This window comes from Lissotriton helveticus, chromosome 3_2, assembly GCF_964261635.1.
Source record: "Lissotriton helveticus chromosome 3_2, aLisHel1.1, whole genome shotgun sequence".
NCBI classification, from domain to species: Eukaryota; Metazoa; Chordata; class Amphibia; order Caudata; family Salamandridae; genus Lissotriton; species Lissotriton helveticus.
This window is the reverse complement of record NC_136062.1, coordinates 237,627,349-237,639,936: the sequence shown is the minus strand read 5'-3', so window position 1 is coordinate 237,639,936 and position 12,588 is coordinate 237,627,349. Positions and strand designations below refer to the sequence as shown.

The window sequence follows — 12,588 nt, the reverse complement described above, 5'->3', positions numbered from 1 at the left end:
ACAACACCTTACTAGCGCTCGACTATCCAGTTACGAACTTACCCTGCTAGCAAGTCACATCCATATAAAGAGGTGTGATACACTCAATCCCGCTACGTTATTACCCATCCCGACAGAGACAGACAAGATTGACAAGCATGACTGCTGTTTCAGGACAGAGGAAGAGACAAAAGGGAGAGTAGACTTACAGGACACTCCCCTTCCCGAATGCAATGATACTCTATGGGTTGATGGTTCATGTTTCAAGTTGCCAAATGGTGATACGACTACAGCATATGCCGTAACGACGTTACACACCATTGTAGAGACTGCACGCATTCCCCACAGTTCTGCACAAGCTGCAGAGTTGATAGCGCTTACTAGAGCATGTGTGCTGGCGAAAGGAAAGCGAGTAAATGTGTACACTGACAGCCAATATGCCTTTGGTGTGGCTCACAGTTTTGGGAGATTATGGCGTGAACGTGGGTTCCTTACGTCCCATGGTGCAAAGATACAACATGGCCAGCTAGTTAATGAGCTCCTTGAGTCACTCACCTTGCCCCTACAAGTCGCCATTATAAAATGTAGTGCACACAGAAAGATTCAGGATGATGTTGGCCGCGGAAATGCATTTGCAGATGAGGTTGCGAAAGGAACTGCAAGGAACACAATAAATCGGATGTATGTCACGGGTCCCGCTAGATGGACTACTGATGTAGGAATGTGTGAGGACACCATTGAAAGCGTAAAATCAATACAAGCCGAGGCCACTGAGAACGAGATGAATGAATGGAGAGAAAGCACAGGTAGATTGGATGCGAATGGTTGTTGGGTCAAACTATCGGAACACCAGCGATGGTTACTACCTAATGCATACGTACTTGCAGTGGTAACGATGGCTCACGGAATGGCACACATCAATTCGAGAGGAATATGTAAACTATTGGCCCCAGTATGGCAGAATAGCAATATCCCAAAGTACGCAGAAAACGTGGTCAGAAAGTGTATGGTATGTTTGAAGTACAATCCCGGTAGGGGAACGCCAACTCCAGCTGGTCATTTTGCGCCTCTAACGTACCCGTTCGAGGTTTTGCAGCTAGATTTCATCCACATGGAGAGGTGCAGCAACCTGAAATATGTTCTCGTTGTTGTTTGCGCCTTTTCAAGGTGGGTGGAAGCGTACCCCCTTAAGGACAACACCGCCTTATCGACTGCCAAAGCCCTTGTCAAAGAGTTCTTCCCTAGATTCGGTATGCCTAGAATTGTCTGGAGTGATAACGGAAGTGAATTCGTAGGATGCGTGATGAAGAGAGTGTGTGAGTGTCTAGGCATACACCAAACATTCCACTCTGCGAATCACCCCAATCGGCTGGATTAGTAGAATGATACAATGGCACTCTGAAACTCAAACTAGCCAAAATCCAAGCCAGTACAGGTCTTAAATGGCCTGATGCCTTGCCTCTAGCACTTTTGTCAACCAGGACGACTGTCCACTCCAGGTTAGGACTTAGCCCCCATGAAATCGTGTTTGGCCGCCCAGCCAACGTCTGGGGCGTGCCAAGACCCAAGAAACTGAGCGAGATAGAGCACCCCGTACTGCTTGACTATTTGTGCGAATTGACAACTAAATTGCGAGTTTTACACCAACAGGTTCACAGTTCTTCTCCACCAGCCTCTGACGATCCAGGTCACCTCATCGAACCCGGTTCGTGGGTTTTGTTGCGGAATTTTCAGCGCACCAACAACGGACAACCGAGGTGGACTGGACCGCACCTGGTACTACTTTCAACAAGATCTGCTGTTCGGGTTGAAGGCAAGAAGAACTGGGTACATGGGACCCACTGCAAACGGGTCCCTCTACCCCTTCCATACGACCGGTGGGTCAGCAAAGGACTTGCTGACTCTGAGACAGAATCCGTACCTCGCTTCATCCCTTTCAGCGATGCCCGTTTGAAAGAAACTAGCACCGAAAAGAAGAGTGATCATATTTTGCAAGGACTTGTGTCACCATCTATGCAATTGGACACTACTGACCCTGAAACGCTGTTTGAAGATCACACCGTACCTGGGAAACGACGATACAACCTGCGGTCTAGACAAAAGAACTAATAAAAGCTTGATCTCATGTAATTTCCTCTTCTCCCCTAAGAACTATTTTTGAATTTTCAGCTCTCTCGTCCCAAGGGAACTAGCTCATTTTTGATTTTTCGAACCGCCATCCGGTTCTGCTGCTAGGGTCGCGGTTGAAGTCTGGGGAGTGCAACTGGGAAGTTCTAGGTCCACGGTTCTGATTGGTCCACGGGAGTTACCCCGGACTGAGCAGAGCGCGCTCCCTGGGAGAATCAATCAACCACCGCGGGCAGCAACTAGAGGATGGAGTTTCCAAGGGTAGAGAGACCTGTCAGACTCACGAACTTCGAAAAACCGTTATGCACGATACTGTCCAGAAGAAGATTCCTGATATTCCTGATATTATGTGTTTTAATGTTATGTAGCATACTTGTGTTTTTTATTGGTTATACCTTGTTCGTATTTAAAGTTACCTTTTCGAATGACACCCAGACACCACCTCCTCCCACTATTTCTCCACACTACTTTCACCCTTTACCTGAACACGAGTCTGCCCGAAGACTCGAATTTGTAAACAACTCTTTCATCCAGCTTCTACACCAACACCAGTCCATAATGAACACGTCAAACTGTTGGATATGCGGACTTATGCCACACACAACCGATAAGGGTATCCCATACTTCGTTTTGCCATTTAGCTACTATGGTTCTCTGTGGGCTTTCCAGACCATGTTCCTATTCGCCCTAGAACCATACCCGACCCGTTCCGCTGCGAGCGACTCCAGTAACAAGGCACTAATTGCAGGGATAAGGAACATGAGTAGGGATATCGACACCTATCTGACGATCCCCAAAGATGAACTGAGTCCCTACACCCGTTGGAACGTGACCAAACATGGGGTTTACCTGGTCAAGAGCCAGGCAGCACAGAAATCTCGCCCAGTTTGGATAGTTCCCCACCGAGGTCACTTATGCTTACAGGGTATTGGTAGGAACCCCACAGCACAGTTAGGAAAGAGCATTTGCACGGAAACATATGTATTTGCTTCCCGAACTTCCCCGATACTCTTGGCAGCTAAAGGCACGTATTTCGTTTGCCAAGACCAAGCCTACACGTGGTTGCCCCCTGATTTCTCAGGTATATGTTTCATTTCATTTCTGCTGCCTCCTACCTACACGGCCCGAGCAGATTACCACCGGACAAGGACAGCTAGAGGTGTCGTGAGTAAAGACGACACCGCGGGTCAGGAATTCGCTGACTTCGCAAAGGGTTTTCTGCCATTTTGGGGGCCTATGGTGAACAGCAGGAATATTCGCCAGTTAGCGAGGATAGTTGAATCCGCCGTGACCACAACGGCCGGAGCACTTGGCAATTTGACAACAGAGCTTCAGTCGGATCGACTTATGACCCTTCAGAACCGAATTGCCTTAGACATTATACTCGCCGATCGTGGTGGTGTGTGTAGAGTCATCCAATCCAGTTGCTGCATTTTCATCCCTGATAACGCACCAACAGTATACCAGGCCATCTCCAAACTACACGAAATATCTGGTTCCCTTCACATTGAGAAAGGGGATTGGTCCCTGCTGGGGTGGTTCTGGGAACTGATCACTGCCTGGGGATGGAAAACTTTGATTTTCATCGGGATGATCTTGGCACTTCTGTTCATGTTTTGCTTGTGTATACAGTGTGCTCCTGCACTATGTGGCCTCTGTGCTACCTCGTGTGTACGGAAGTCTGTGTCACAGGACGAGCTGAGTAGCAGAATGATGCTCCAGCAACATCTCCACGAATTTCTTCATACCAATTTGGACTCAGATTAGCATGAGTTATTGCCTTATATGAGGGCAAAAGGAGGGTCTGTGGTTACCAAAATCCGGACCCTGTGGTTTTCCCGATATCGAGGTCCAATACCCGTGTCACGAAACCTCAACGTACCGAGACGATTTTGGTGTCTACGAACCGATAATGATTAGGACATCATTCCTATGTATTTGCGTTACAATCGAGGGTTGCCAACACCCCTAAATCACAGTTTCCGTCCCATCCCTTAAACTCCATTTTGTGAACGGCATCCATCTTGCATCTTGCCCTCATGATAAGTCAATTAAAGGTTGAGCGTGATCCAAATAGACACGTCCACCTTTCGTGACTTTCCCCTGACCTGTCCCAACTGACTCCACTGTCTTCGGCCAAACCTGTTTAGGCAGCTCCTCGCCCAGTGGCCGAATACGATAGCATCTACGCATAACATTCCACGAACCATTCACTACATACAGCCCATGTTTCCTTCAAACACGCACCTGTCCCCGTATCTGGTTTATGGCCCTTTTTATGGCTGGGTTGTACCTTCCTTTATTGGTGGTTCATCTATATCTGATGGGAGTTCCCGATCCAACTGGGTAATCTATCAGCAAACTGGACATCTAAAATATGGGCTTGCTTACATGACTCCGCTCTTTGTATTGTAGAAATATGTGTGTTGCCATACCATAAACTCAAGAATTCTTGCTTGAAGCCATATATTTGATATATAAGGAGACGGCTGGTTCTGTAAAAACGAACAGTCTCCCAAGAACCTACTCTCTGTGTGGTGTACTTCTGGGACACGTGTTACTTGGTAGCTACCAATAAAACTTGATCTTTGACTGCGACTAGAAGACTACGTGTTTCTGTGGTCCGGAACAAGGGAACTCAGAGGTCTTCGGGTGTTATCCCCTGACACCAGCGGGTTCCTAAAAACCCGTTACCTCAGCCCTCGTCCTAATCGTTGAATGCGCCTGTGTGAGCCAGCTGTGGGTTTACCGCTGCTCTGTGATAGCACATGTGCAGAGTAGCCCGGTTCTTAAAAGGGGTTGACATTTGCTCCCAGTTCCTGAAGGCAAGACTTTCATCGAGAACTTTCTGTGGCCTGCATTGGACGTTCCCCAGGTTATCTTGGTGACATCTTCCAACACTGGTGTTTTAGAGAGGATGCATTCTATGAATACGAGGTCTGTAGAGGATAAACCTGCCAGGGATAGATTGTTTTCCAAAACACACAAGATGATGAACGGAATGTTGCACAATGGCAAAACATTCACCCCCAGTCACAGATCTGGGTTTAATCCATCGTTATTTTACTCACCAAGCCACCCCAGTTCAGACATGGCCATATGCAAATCAGTCTTGACCCTGTGCCTCGTGGGAACAGTCCAGCCCGAACTGCCAAGCGATGTCTTCCCTGGACCGGAACCAAGCATCCTAGGACCGGTTTCTGGCTATCCGCCATCTTCAGCCAGGATAGAATGTTTTCCAACAGCGAAAGTATATTGCCTCGGTTCAAGATATCATGATTTACTCTGGATTTGTATACTGGTCTGAAGATGAGCGTATCTATGACCCACTGTGAATTTGTCTCTTCGGTCTGGTGTATTATAGCTCCAGAGGGGCAACCAGCTAGAATTTGACCTTCGGGTGACTTTTAGGCCCCTTCTCCAAGCCTTCTTCCTGACAGTCAAGGTAGTTAAAAATAATTCGTTTTTAGTTTTTCAGAAAAAAAGTTTCATTGTGCTGGTGATCAACTCTAAATCTGGAGGATTGCAATCCATCAGGATGGCAGAGGTAATGGCCTCCTCCTCCCTTAAGGATGGAGTACTAGCCTTCAAAGTGTAAATCAGAACATATGCGTTTACTACTATCTTCTGCAGTGGGGCAAGGGTTTTGTCCAAGTACAGCCATTGCTTCTTGAGCTGACTATGGTGTAAAATGGGCGCTATTGGTTTCCCAAAAATGAATGGTGACTGCTGTCTACAGAATGTGCCCTTCTACATTGCTTTTAATAATTCAACTGTGACTCCCAATTGATACATGATTCTGACAGGTTATTAATTTTATTTAAATCTGAGCACTGACAGAAATCATTATTTTCTGTAAAAAGCAGTTACGCCTTCATAAATAGGAAGACTTTCCAATACCACCCAACCCAAACTAGGACGTGGGTACTTGTATGGTGAAATAATCTTTTATTCTCAATTCATTTATATATTTTATGATCTTATTAAGCGTGCAGCTACCCAAAAAGGGTTTCCCGTCACCAAGCACAACAACAAACCAGATTTACGACCTAATAAAGCCATGTCTTCAAGCCTTTGCAAAATGCAAGCAGAGAGGTACAGGCTCTGAGGGATTTGGGGAGGGACTCTCAATTAATGTACTTATTCTGCCTTATTAGATAGAGGTTGGTTAACATTTCACAATTTATATTTATTTATGTTTGTTACAAAGTGCTGAAATGTCTTAGTCAAGTACACAATACAGAAAATGTGAAATAAAAGATAGTTGATGGAAATCGCTGCCAGCAATGTGATGGGTTTTAGCATGGCAAATAATTCAACACTTTCTGCTGTATTTACACGACTAATAAATAAAAGTTTACTATATTCCCTTATTTTTGTGTTCTATCATCACATGTATATACTGCAGACATCCCATACTTTAGTCAATGGCATCAGCACTTTTACACATTAGACACGTTTTACTCGGCTAACCAGCTTCAAAATACATGAGTACTTACCGCACCCTCAAGACGGGTCTTCAAAGTATTGAACTCCGTGGAGATAGAATTATTCAAATTGTCCGTGTAGTTTTCACTTGTAATTCTAAAGGACAAAAGTAGAGTCAGAACAGGAGCAGCAGTCACAGTTGCGTTGGAAGAGGTTGGCCCTGTATTTGTTATGGCTGTCGTAGTGCTGGAAGCATTTCCTGCTGGAGATGAAGTAACTGTTAGAGATGTGTTAGTCGTACTAGCTGCAGATGTAGTGTTTACAAATGATGCATGAGTCGTACCAGCTGGAGATGCAGTGTTTGTAATTGATGCATTGGTTGTAGTCACTGATATTACAGGCTGAGTTCCAGAAGTTGAGGATCCTCCATTTGTTGGAGTTGGAGAGATGGTACCTTGGAGAGAGAAAGAAGATTGTCTGACCAAAGGTACACAAACGCACACACACACACACACACACATGCACTTTTAGGAAAACCTGTTCAGATAGTAAGACCCAGAGAGAGAAACAAAAAGAGAAAAAAAAGATGATTGTGTGACTGACCCAGAGGAAGCCCAAGCAAGCAAGACCAAAACCAGTTTGAGGTGCTAGTTTTCACTTTTGAGGGGGCCCTCACCTGTAAGGTTAAGGTGGACTGATCTGCTGTGTCTACATATTTACACACAGTGGCAAAGAGGGCACAAAAGATTGGTTGGAATGCTTCCCAGAACAACGGGCAGTAGTTTGGCATGTTTCAAAGCCTTCCTCCCATCCCATTTAGCATGTTTGAGTGTGTTAAATAGCCAAATGTCTTGAAATTAAATAATAATCCTGCTCTTCTAGCTGCTACTCTGGAAGGTGCCAGACACCTAACATCCATTTGAAATAAATTACAGGACTGTCAATTAAATTCAATGTGAGGTAAATTTGTGAGTGTTTGATCGCTTTATAGCCGTGCATTAATGGTTCTTGAAGCCTCACTATTGGACTGGATGATTGTGCGGTCCACTTCAAACTCTCCTAGACACCACTGTCATTACCCACTTGATAATATCCTGTGCGATAGCTACTGATGAGATGCTGTTAAAATCAAACTCTGCACTGACAGTCACTGAGGCACTCCTGGGAAATGAGGTTTGACGTGGAAATGTGAACCGAGAAAGATGTTTTGGAGTTACAGACTATCTTTTGTACTGCTGTGTTGAAGGATTACAGTCACTGGTGCATATCAACCATGGATGGGCAGGTGTGGAATGCGTCATTCGATCTGACACAAGTTCACAGAGAGTGAGTTATTTGCAGGATGCTGATAAAGATACACGCAAAGATGGGCTACATGGTCCTAAACATAAATTATGTGTGGGTGATTTTTTTTCCTGTGAAGCTTGGAAGATGGGTGAGTTTAAGTCAATTCTTTCTGATTCAAAGTTGATTCAACATGTTCTCTGGAATACTGTCAATTTGGATAATGGTGATGAATGGAGCACCAGAAGGTTGGCATTGTGCAAAGGGAAGGGTTGCGCAGAGAGGATGGTTGAGACAAGTGTTGACAGGAAGGAGGAGAGCAGAAGTAGAACTAAAAGAAGCCCTGAAAGGAGGTGTGAAGATCCATTAACGTTAAATCCACAGTTTGTTGTGTTCAGCAGGTATGTTATTCTCATGTCTGCTTGTGCAAAGTATTCAAATCTTTTTGTATTTATTTTCCCTTTATTCATGTGTATTCACATGTTTCTTGTTTTCTGTAGACACCATTAGTTCTTGTTTTTCCAGAAGAAGGAAGATGTTTTATGTCCTATGTTTCTTTAAGAGCTGTTCTTTGCATGGAATGTTTGTGTGGAACAAGGGCTTGGCATTACCCCCAGGTCCCTTATGTCCTCGGCCCCTTCATTACTTATGGAGATAACCATCTCCCGACAGAAATAAAAACAAGAGGAATGCTGGGATATCCCTACTGCCCCTCCCCCCGGGAGTATAAAGGTAGTACCTACCCAGCAGCCCTCCTGTTCTTTTTTTCAGTCTTCGACAGAATTGGATGTTGGATGCTGTTGGTGTTGCTGGTGTTGCTGCACTCCCTCCTGCTGGGCTGGGGGGCGTGCTGGTTCTTCTCTGCTCCCCCTGCCCGTCTGCCTGGCTTAGCGGGCAGGGGTGACGTTTCCTGATGTGTCTGCCCCTCGGCCTGCCTGGCTTGCTGGGGGGTCCGACTTCTTCCCGGCTGTTTTTCCGGATTACCGGCCCTTTGCGGCTGGTGCGCCGCCTCCCGGTTGCTTCCGGGTCGGAGTGCGCGTCTCCCTGAGCTTGGCCGGGTGGGAGACGCGCTGTGTGGCTGCTCGGATTCCGGTGCTGGCTGTTGCAGTGGGGGCCTTGTTGATGCGGCCCCCGCTCTAGGTGAGTCCCGCTTTGCGGTATTGTCACCTTTTTGGGGTGGGTGTGGCTCGACTGCTGGAGCGTCCTTCCTTGCGGCTGGCGCTCTCTGTTTGTTTATTGCTGCCTTTTAACTGTGCGCTGGCAGTGGGGGTCTTGTTGTGTGTTGACCCCCGCTGCCGCTGGGGGCTGCTTTTGTGCCTTTCTCGCACTTCTGGCCTCACGGACAGCACTAGCGCAATGAATTGGCGTGGCGCTTCACCTGCGGCGCTCCCTCGCTGCATTACTTGGCAGAGGGTGTTTATGCCTCGTTGACTCCTGGTTGTGTTGGGGGTTGTGCCCGCCTGCGTGCTGCTGGTGCTTTCCCTGGCCCTATGCGACTGTGTATTGATGTGGGGGTGTCGGCTAGGTGCCTTGTCGCCTTTGGGGGTGTGCAGTTCATGTCTGTCCCCCCGGTCTCCTGGTGCCCTTGCAGTTGCTTTGACCTGGGGGGGGGGTACATGCACGCGGCCGCTTCCGCTCTTTGGTTATTGAGCTTCCTGCTCTCTTAGAGCTCGGTGCCTAGTCATCCATTCTGTTCTACTGGATGTGACCTCCTCTGTCCTCGGAGCACCCTGTATTGTCGGGGGCTGTTTCCAGGGATTCGTCCTTGCGCAGTTGTCTCCCTGTGTTGACCATGTTTGTGTGTTTGGGTTCATTTTGTGCGTGGTTTTCTTGTGTTTCTGGGTGCCTCGCTTCTTCTCCCTGCACCGTCCACTCATGTTTCTGTGGTGTGTTGTGTCGCGCTCTGGTGCTCGCTCGCTTTGTTTTCCCTTGGCCCCTTCTTCGTCTGCGTGTCGGCTGGCCTGTTCTCCCCCCTTTGCCTGGTGGGGCATGGGGGCCTGTGCGGGGCGCGGGTTCTGGCTCCTGCGGGATCCTTGCTGCATCTGGGGCGCTCCATGTGTGCCGTGCCTGGTGATCCTGTGCTGCGCACTGTTTTCTCTGTTGGCGGGCTAGGCTTCTGTGTTTGGGCCTGGTTGCGCTGCGGGGACTCTTCCCCTCCTCTGCACTCTGTTGTGCTGTCGCCTTTTCGGGGGGGGGGGGGCTGCTTAGCTGCCTCCCGTTTGGTCCTGTGCGGTTTTTGTGTGTTGTTGGTCCTCGCTCCTTTTGGGTGTTTGTTTCGTCCTCTTGGGGCTGGCTGGGCTGCGTCAGGGGGGCCCTGTTATTCTCCCTTTGCACCTTGTTGGGTTGGGATGCCTTTGCCGTGCTGTGTTTCACCTGAGCCTTTGGTGTTGGGTTTTCTGTTGCTGCTGTCTCGGGGTTCCACGCGGCTTGTTTTCGGGCCTTCGGACGGCACCGGTTGTTGCTGTTCTCCGGTGGTGGGCGTTCCATGGGTCTGTTCGCTTTGGCTCGGGTTGGCGTGGGTTCCGGTCGCCTCTGTGGGGCTGGTTCTTTTTCGCTGTTCCTGCCTTTGCTTGCTCGTGGGTTTCCCTGTGTTGTTGGGGTTTTCCTGCCTGCTTGCTTGCGACTTGCCCTCTGATGCTCTGGTCGCTTCTTTCTTCTGCTGCGGTGGCCTGTTGGTTTGCCTTCTGTTCTGCCCCGCCTGGTTGTGGGTCGGTGTTCCTTCTCCTTTTGCCGCTGTGGGGTTGTGGGGGGTCCTGCGGGCTCTTCCGGTTGCCCTGCCTTGCTCCGCTGCGGGCTGGCTGTTGTGGCGTCTGCTCCGCTTGGGGTTCTGGTTCTTCCCTTCCTGGCCTCTGTGTGGTTGGTCGGCGTTTGGGGCTCCTGGTTCCTGGCCCTGTTCCTCCCTTCCCTTGGGCTGAGCCTGGTTCCGCTCGTGGCTGCTTGCCGGTGTTGTGCCGGTGGTTCTTTGGGGTGCTGTGTCTCCCTCTGCCTTGGGTGCGGCTGTTCTGTTCCTCCCTGCCTGCGCCTGTGGTTGGGCGTGGTGCTTGGTGGGGGCCTGCCTGGTTCTTTCTGGTGCTGGGCCTTCCTTTTTGCTCAGTTCATGGGCTTCCGGTGTTCCCCGGGGCCTTTTTCTGTGGGCTTGGCCTGGCTGCTTTTGCGCTGGCTCTCCCTGTGCTTGCCTTTGGCTTGGTTCTGCTGTTCCTGGCCTCCCCTTCTGTTTTCTGTGGTATTGCCTTTCGTGGTTTGTTCCGGGCCGGGGCCTGCGGGCGGCTGCTGGGCTGTGTCTTGCCTCCTGTTCTCCGGTTTGGGGTATTGTTCCCGCGCTCCATTCGCTGCTCGGTGGTTGTGCTGGGTATGGCTGGGTTGGTTCCTGCCGGGCCTGGTTGCTTGGGCTACCTCCTTTGGTTTTCATCCCTTCCTCTTCTGGTTTTGGTGGTGGTACGGGGTGGCTGTTGTTGTTGCCTATCCTGGGGCTGTGGTTTCTTCTCTCCCTGGGTTTCTGCTGGGTCTGCCTCCCGGCCTGCCGGGCTTGCTGGGCGGCTTGGTTTCCTTCTGGCCGGTGTTCCGGTTTCTCTGCCCCTTGTGGCAGGTACGCCGCCTACCGGTTTCTTCCGGGTCGCTGTGCGCGTCTCCCCGTTGCCTGGCTGTGTGGGTGGCGCGCTGCGCTGGTTGCTGTGGCCTGCGTTTGCTTCTGCTTGTCCTTCGGCGGTGGCTTTCTGTGGTTGCCTGTTGCCTTGGGCTTCCTCCCTGTTGGCTCCTGTTCTGGGCTGGTCTGCTGTTTCTGTTTGTGCGTCCTGCTCTGGGTTGCCTGGTTGTGTTTCTGCGGTCCTGGGCTGCCTGTTTAAGTCTCTTCTGGGTGTTTCTGGGGTGGATGGGCACTTCTTTGCGGGTGCCTTGTCTCCATGTGGGGGGGCTGGTCCCTGTGTCGTTGGTTCCAGTTCCTTGTGGGTGTGGTGTGTTCCGGTCTGCTTCTTGTTTCTGGCCGTCACGCTGTCGCCTTCTTGTTTCCCCTGATTGCCTCTTCTTGGGTTCGTTGGGGCGTCGGCGGGGCTGTTGGCTCTCCGGCCTGTGCTCTGTTGGGGTCTTTCCTTCTTTGTCCTTCCCTTGTTATGGGGTTGGTTCTGCGGGTTGCTTTTGGCTTCGGCTTTGGCTTCCTGTCTGTATCCTAGGTTGCGGTTTTGCGCCGTGCGGGGTTCGTCCCCTGGGCGTGCCCTGCCTTGAGTCTTGCGGGACTGTGGGGTGTGGTTTGCTTTTGCTTTCCTCCCTGCTTGCGGTTGCTTCTGTGTGGTCCTCTGGGGTTGTTTTGCCTCGGTCTCTCTGGCCTCTGGGTTTATGCCCCGGTCCTTTGCTAGGGCTGTTTGGGGTCTTTCTGCCTGGCCTGTCTCTGGTTTGGCTTGGCTATGGTTGTTGTTGGTTTCCTTCGTGGTTCCCTTGCTGTAGTCTTGGGTCCTCCGGGTCCTTGGCCTGTCCGGTTGCGCTCCTGCTTTGGTGTTCAGGTTTGCCTTCTTCGGGCTGTTGCTTCCTGCTCCCATTTCCTCCGCTTTGGCTGGAGTTCTGTTTTGGGGTTCCGGGGGTTCCTTCGGTTCCCTTTTCCTCTTTTTCCGGGTCTCTTTGTCCTGGTTGGCTGCCCTTGTTGGTTCTTCCTGCTCGGGTTTCCTGGAGGCGCTGGTTCCCTTTGCCTTGTGTCCGCGTCTTGCGGGTCCTGGTGGCTTGGCTTCCTGGGGTTTGCTCTTCGTTCCCTGGTGCCTTGGTTTTCTCTCTTTCCCTGTCCGT

General features: G+C 49.9%; 1 protein-coding gene across 1 annotated transcript in view; it reads right to left on the bottom strand.

Moving 5' to 3' along the window:
- The window catches only part of LOC144826151 (uncharacterized), a 212,233-nt gene that overhangs the window by 65,032 nt on the left and 134,613 nt on the right, over positions 1-12,588 (bottom strand). The window contains exons 13-14 of the mRNA XM_078684544.1: positions 6,878-6,988; positions 6,606-6,793 (exon numbers count right to left, since the gene is read on the bottom strand). Coding sequence (XP_078540670.1) covers positions 6,606-6,793; positions 6,878-6,988 — 299 coding nt within the window. The remainder of the gene's footprint in view (positions 1-6,605; positions 6,794-6,877; positions 6,989-12,588) is intronic.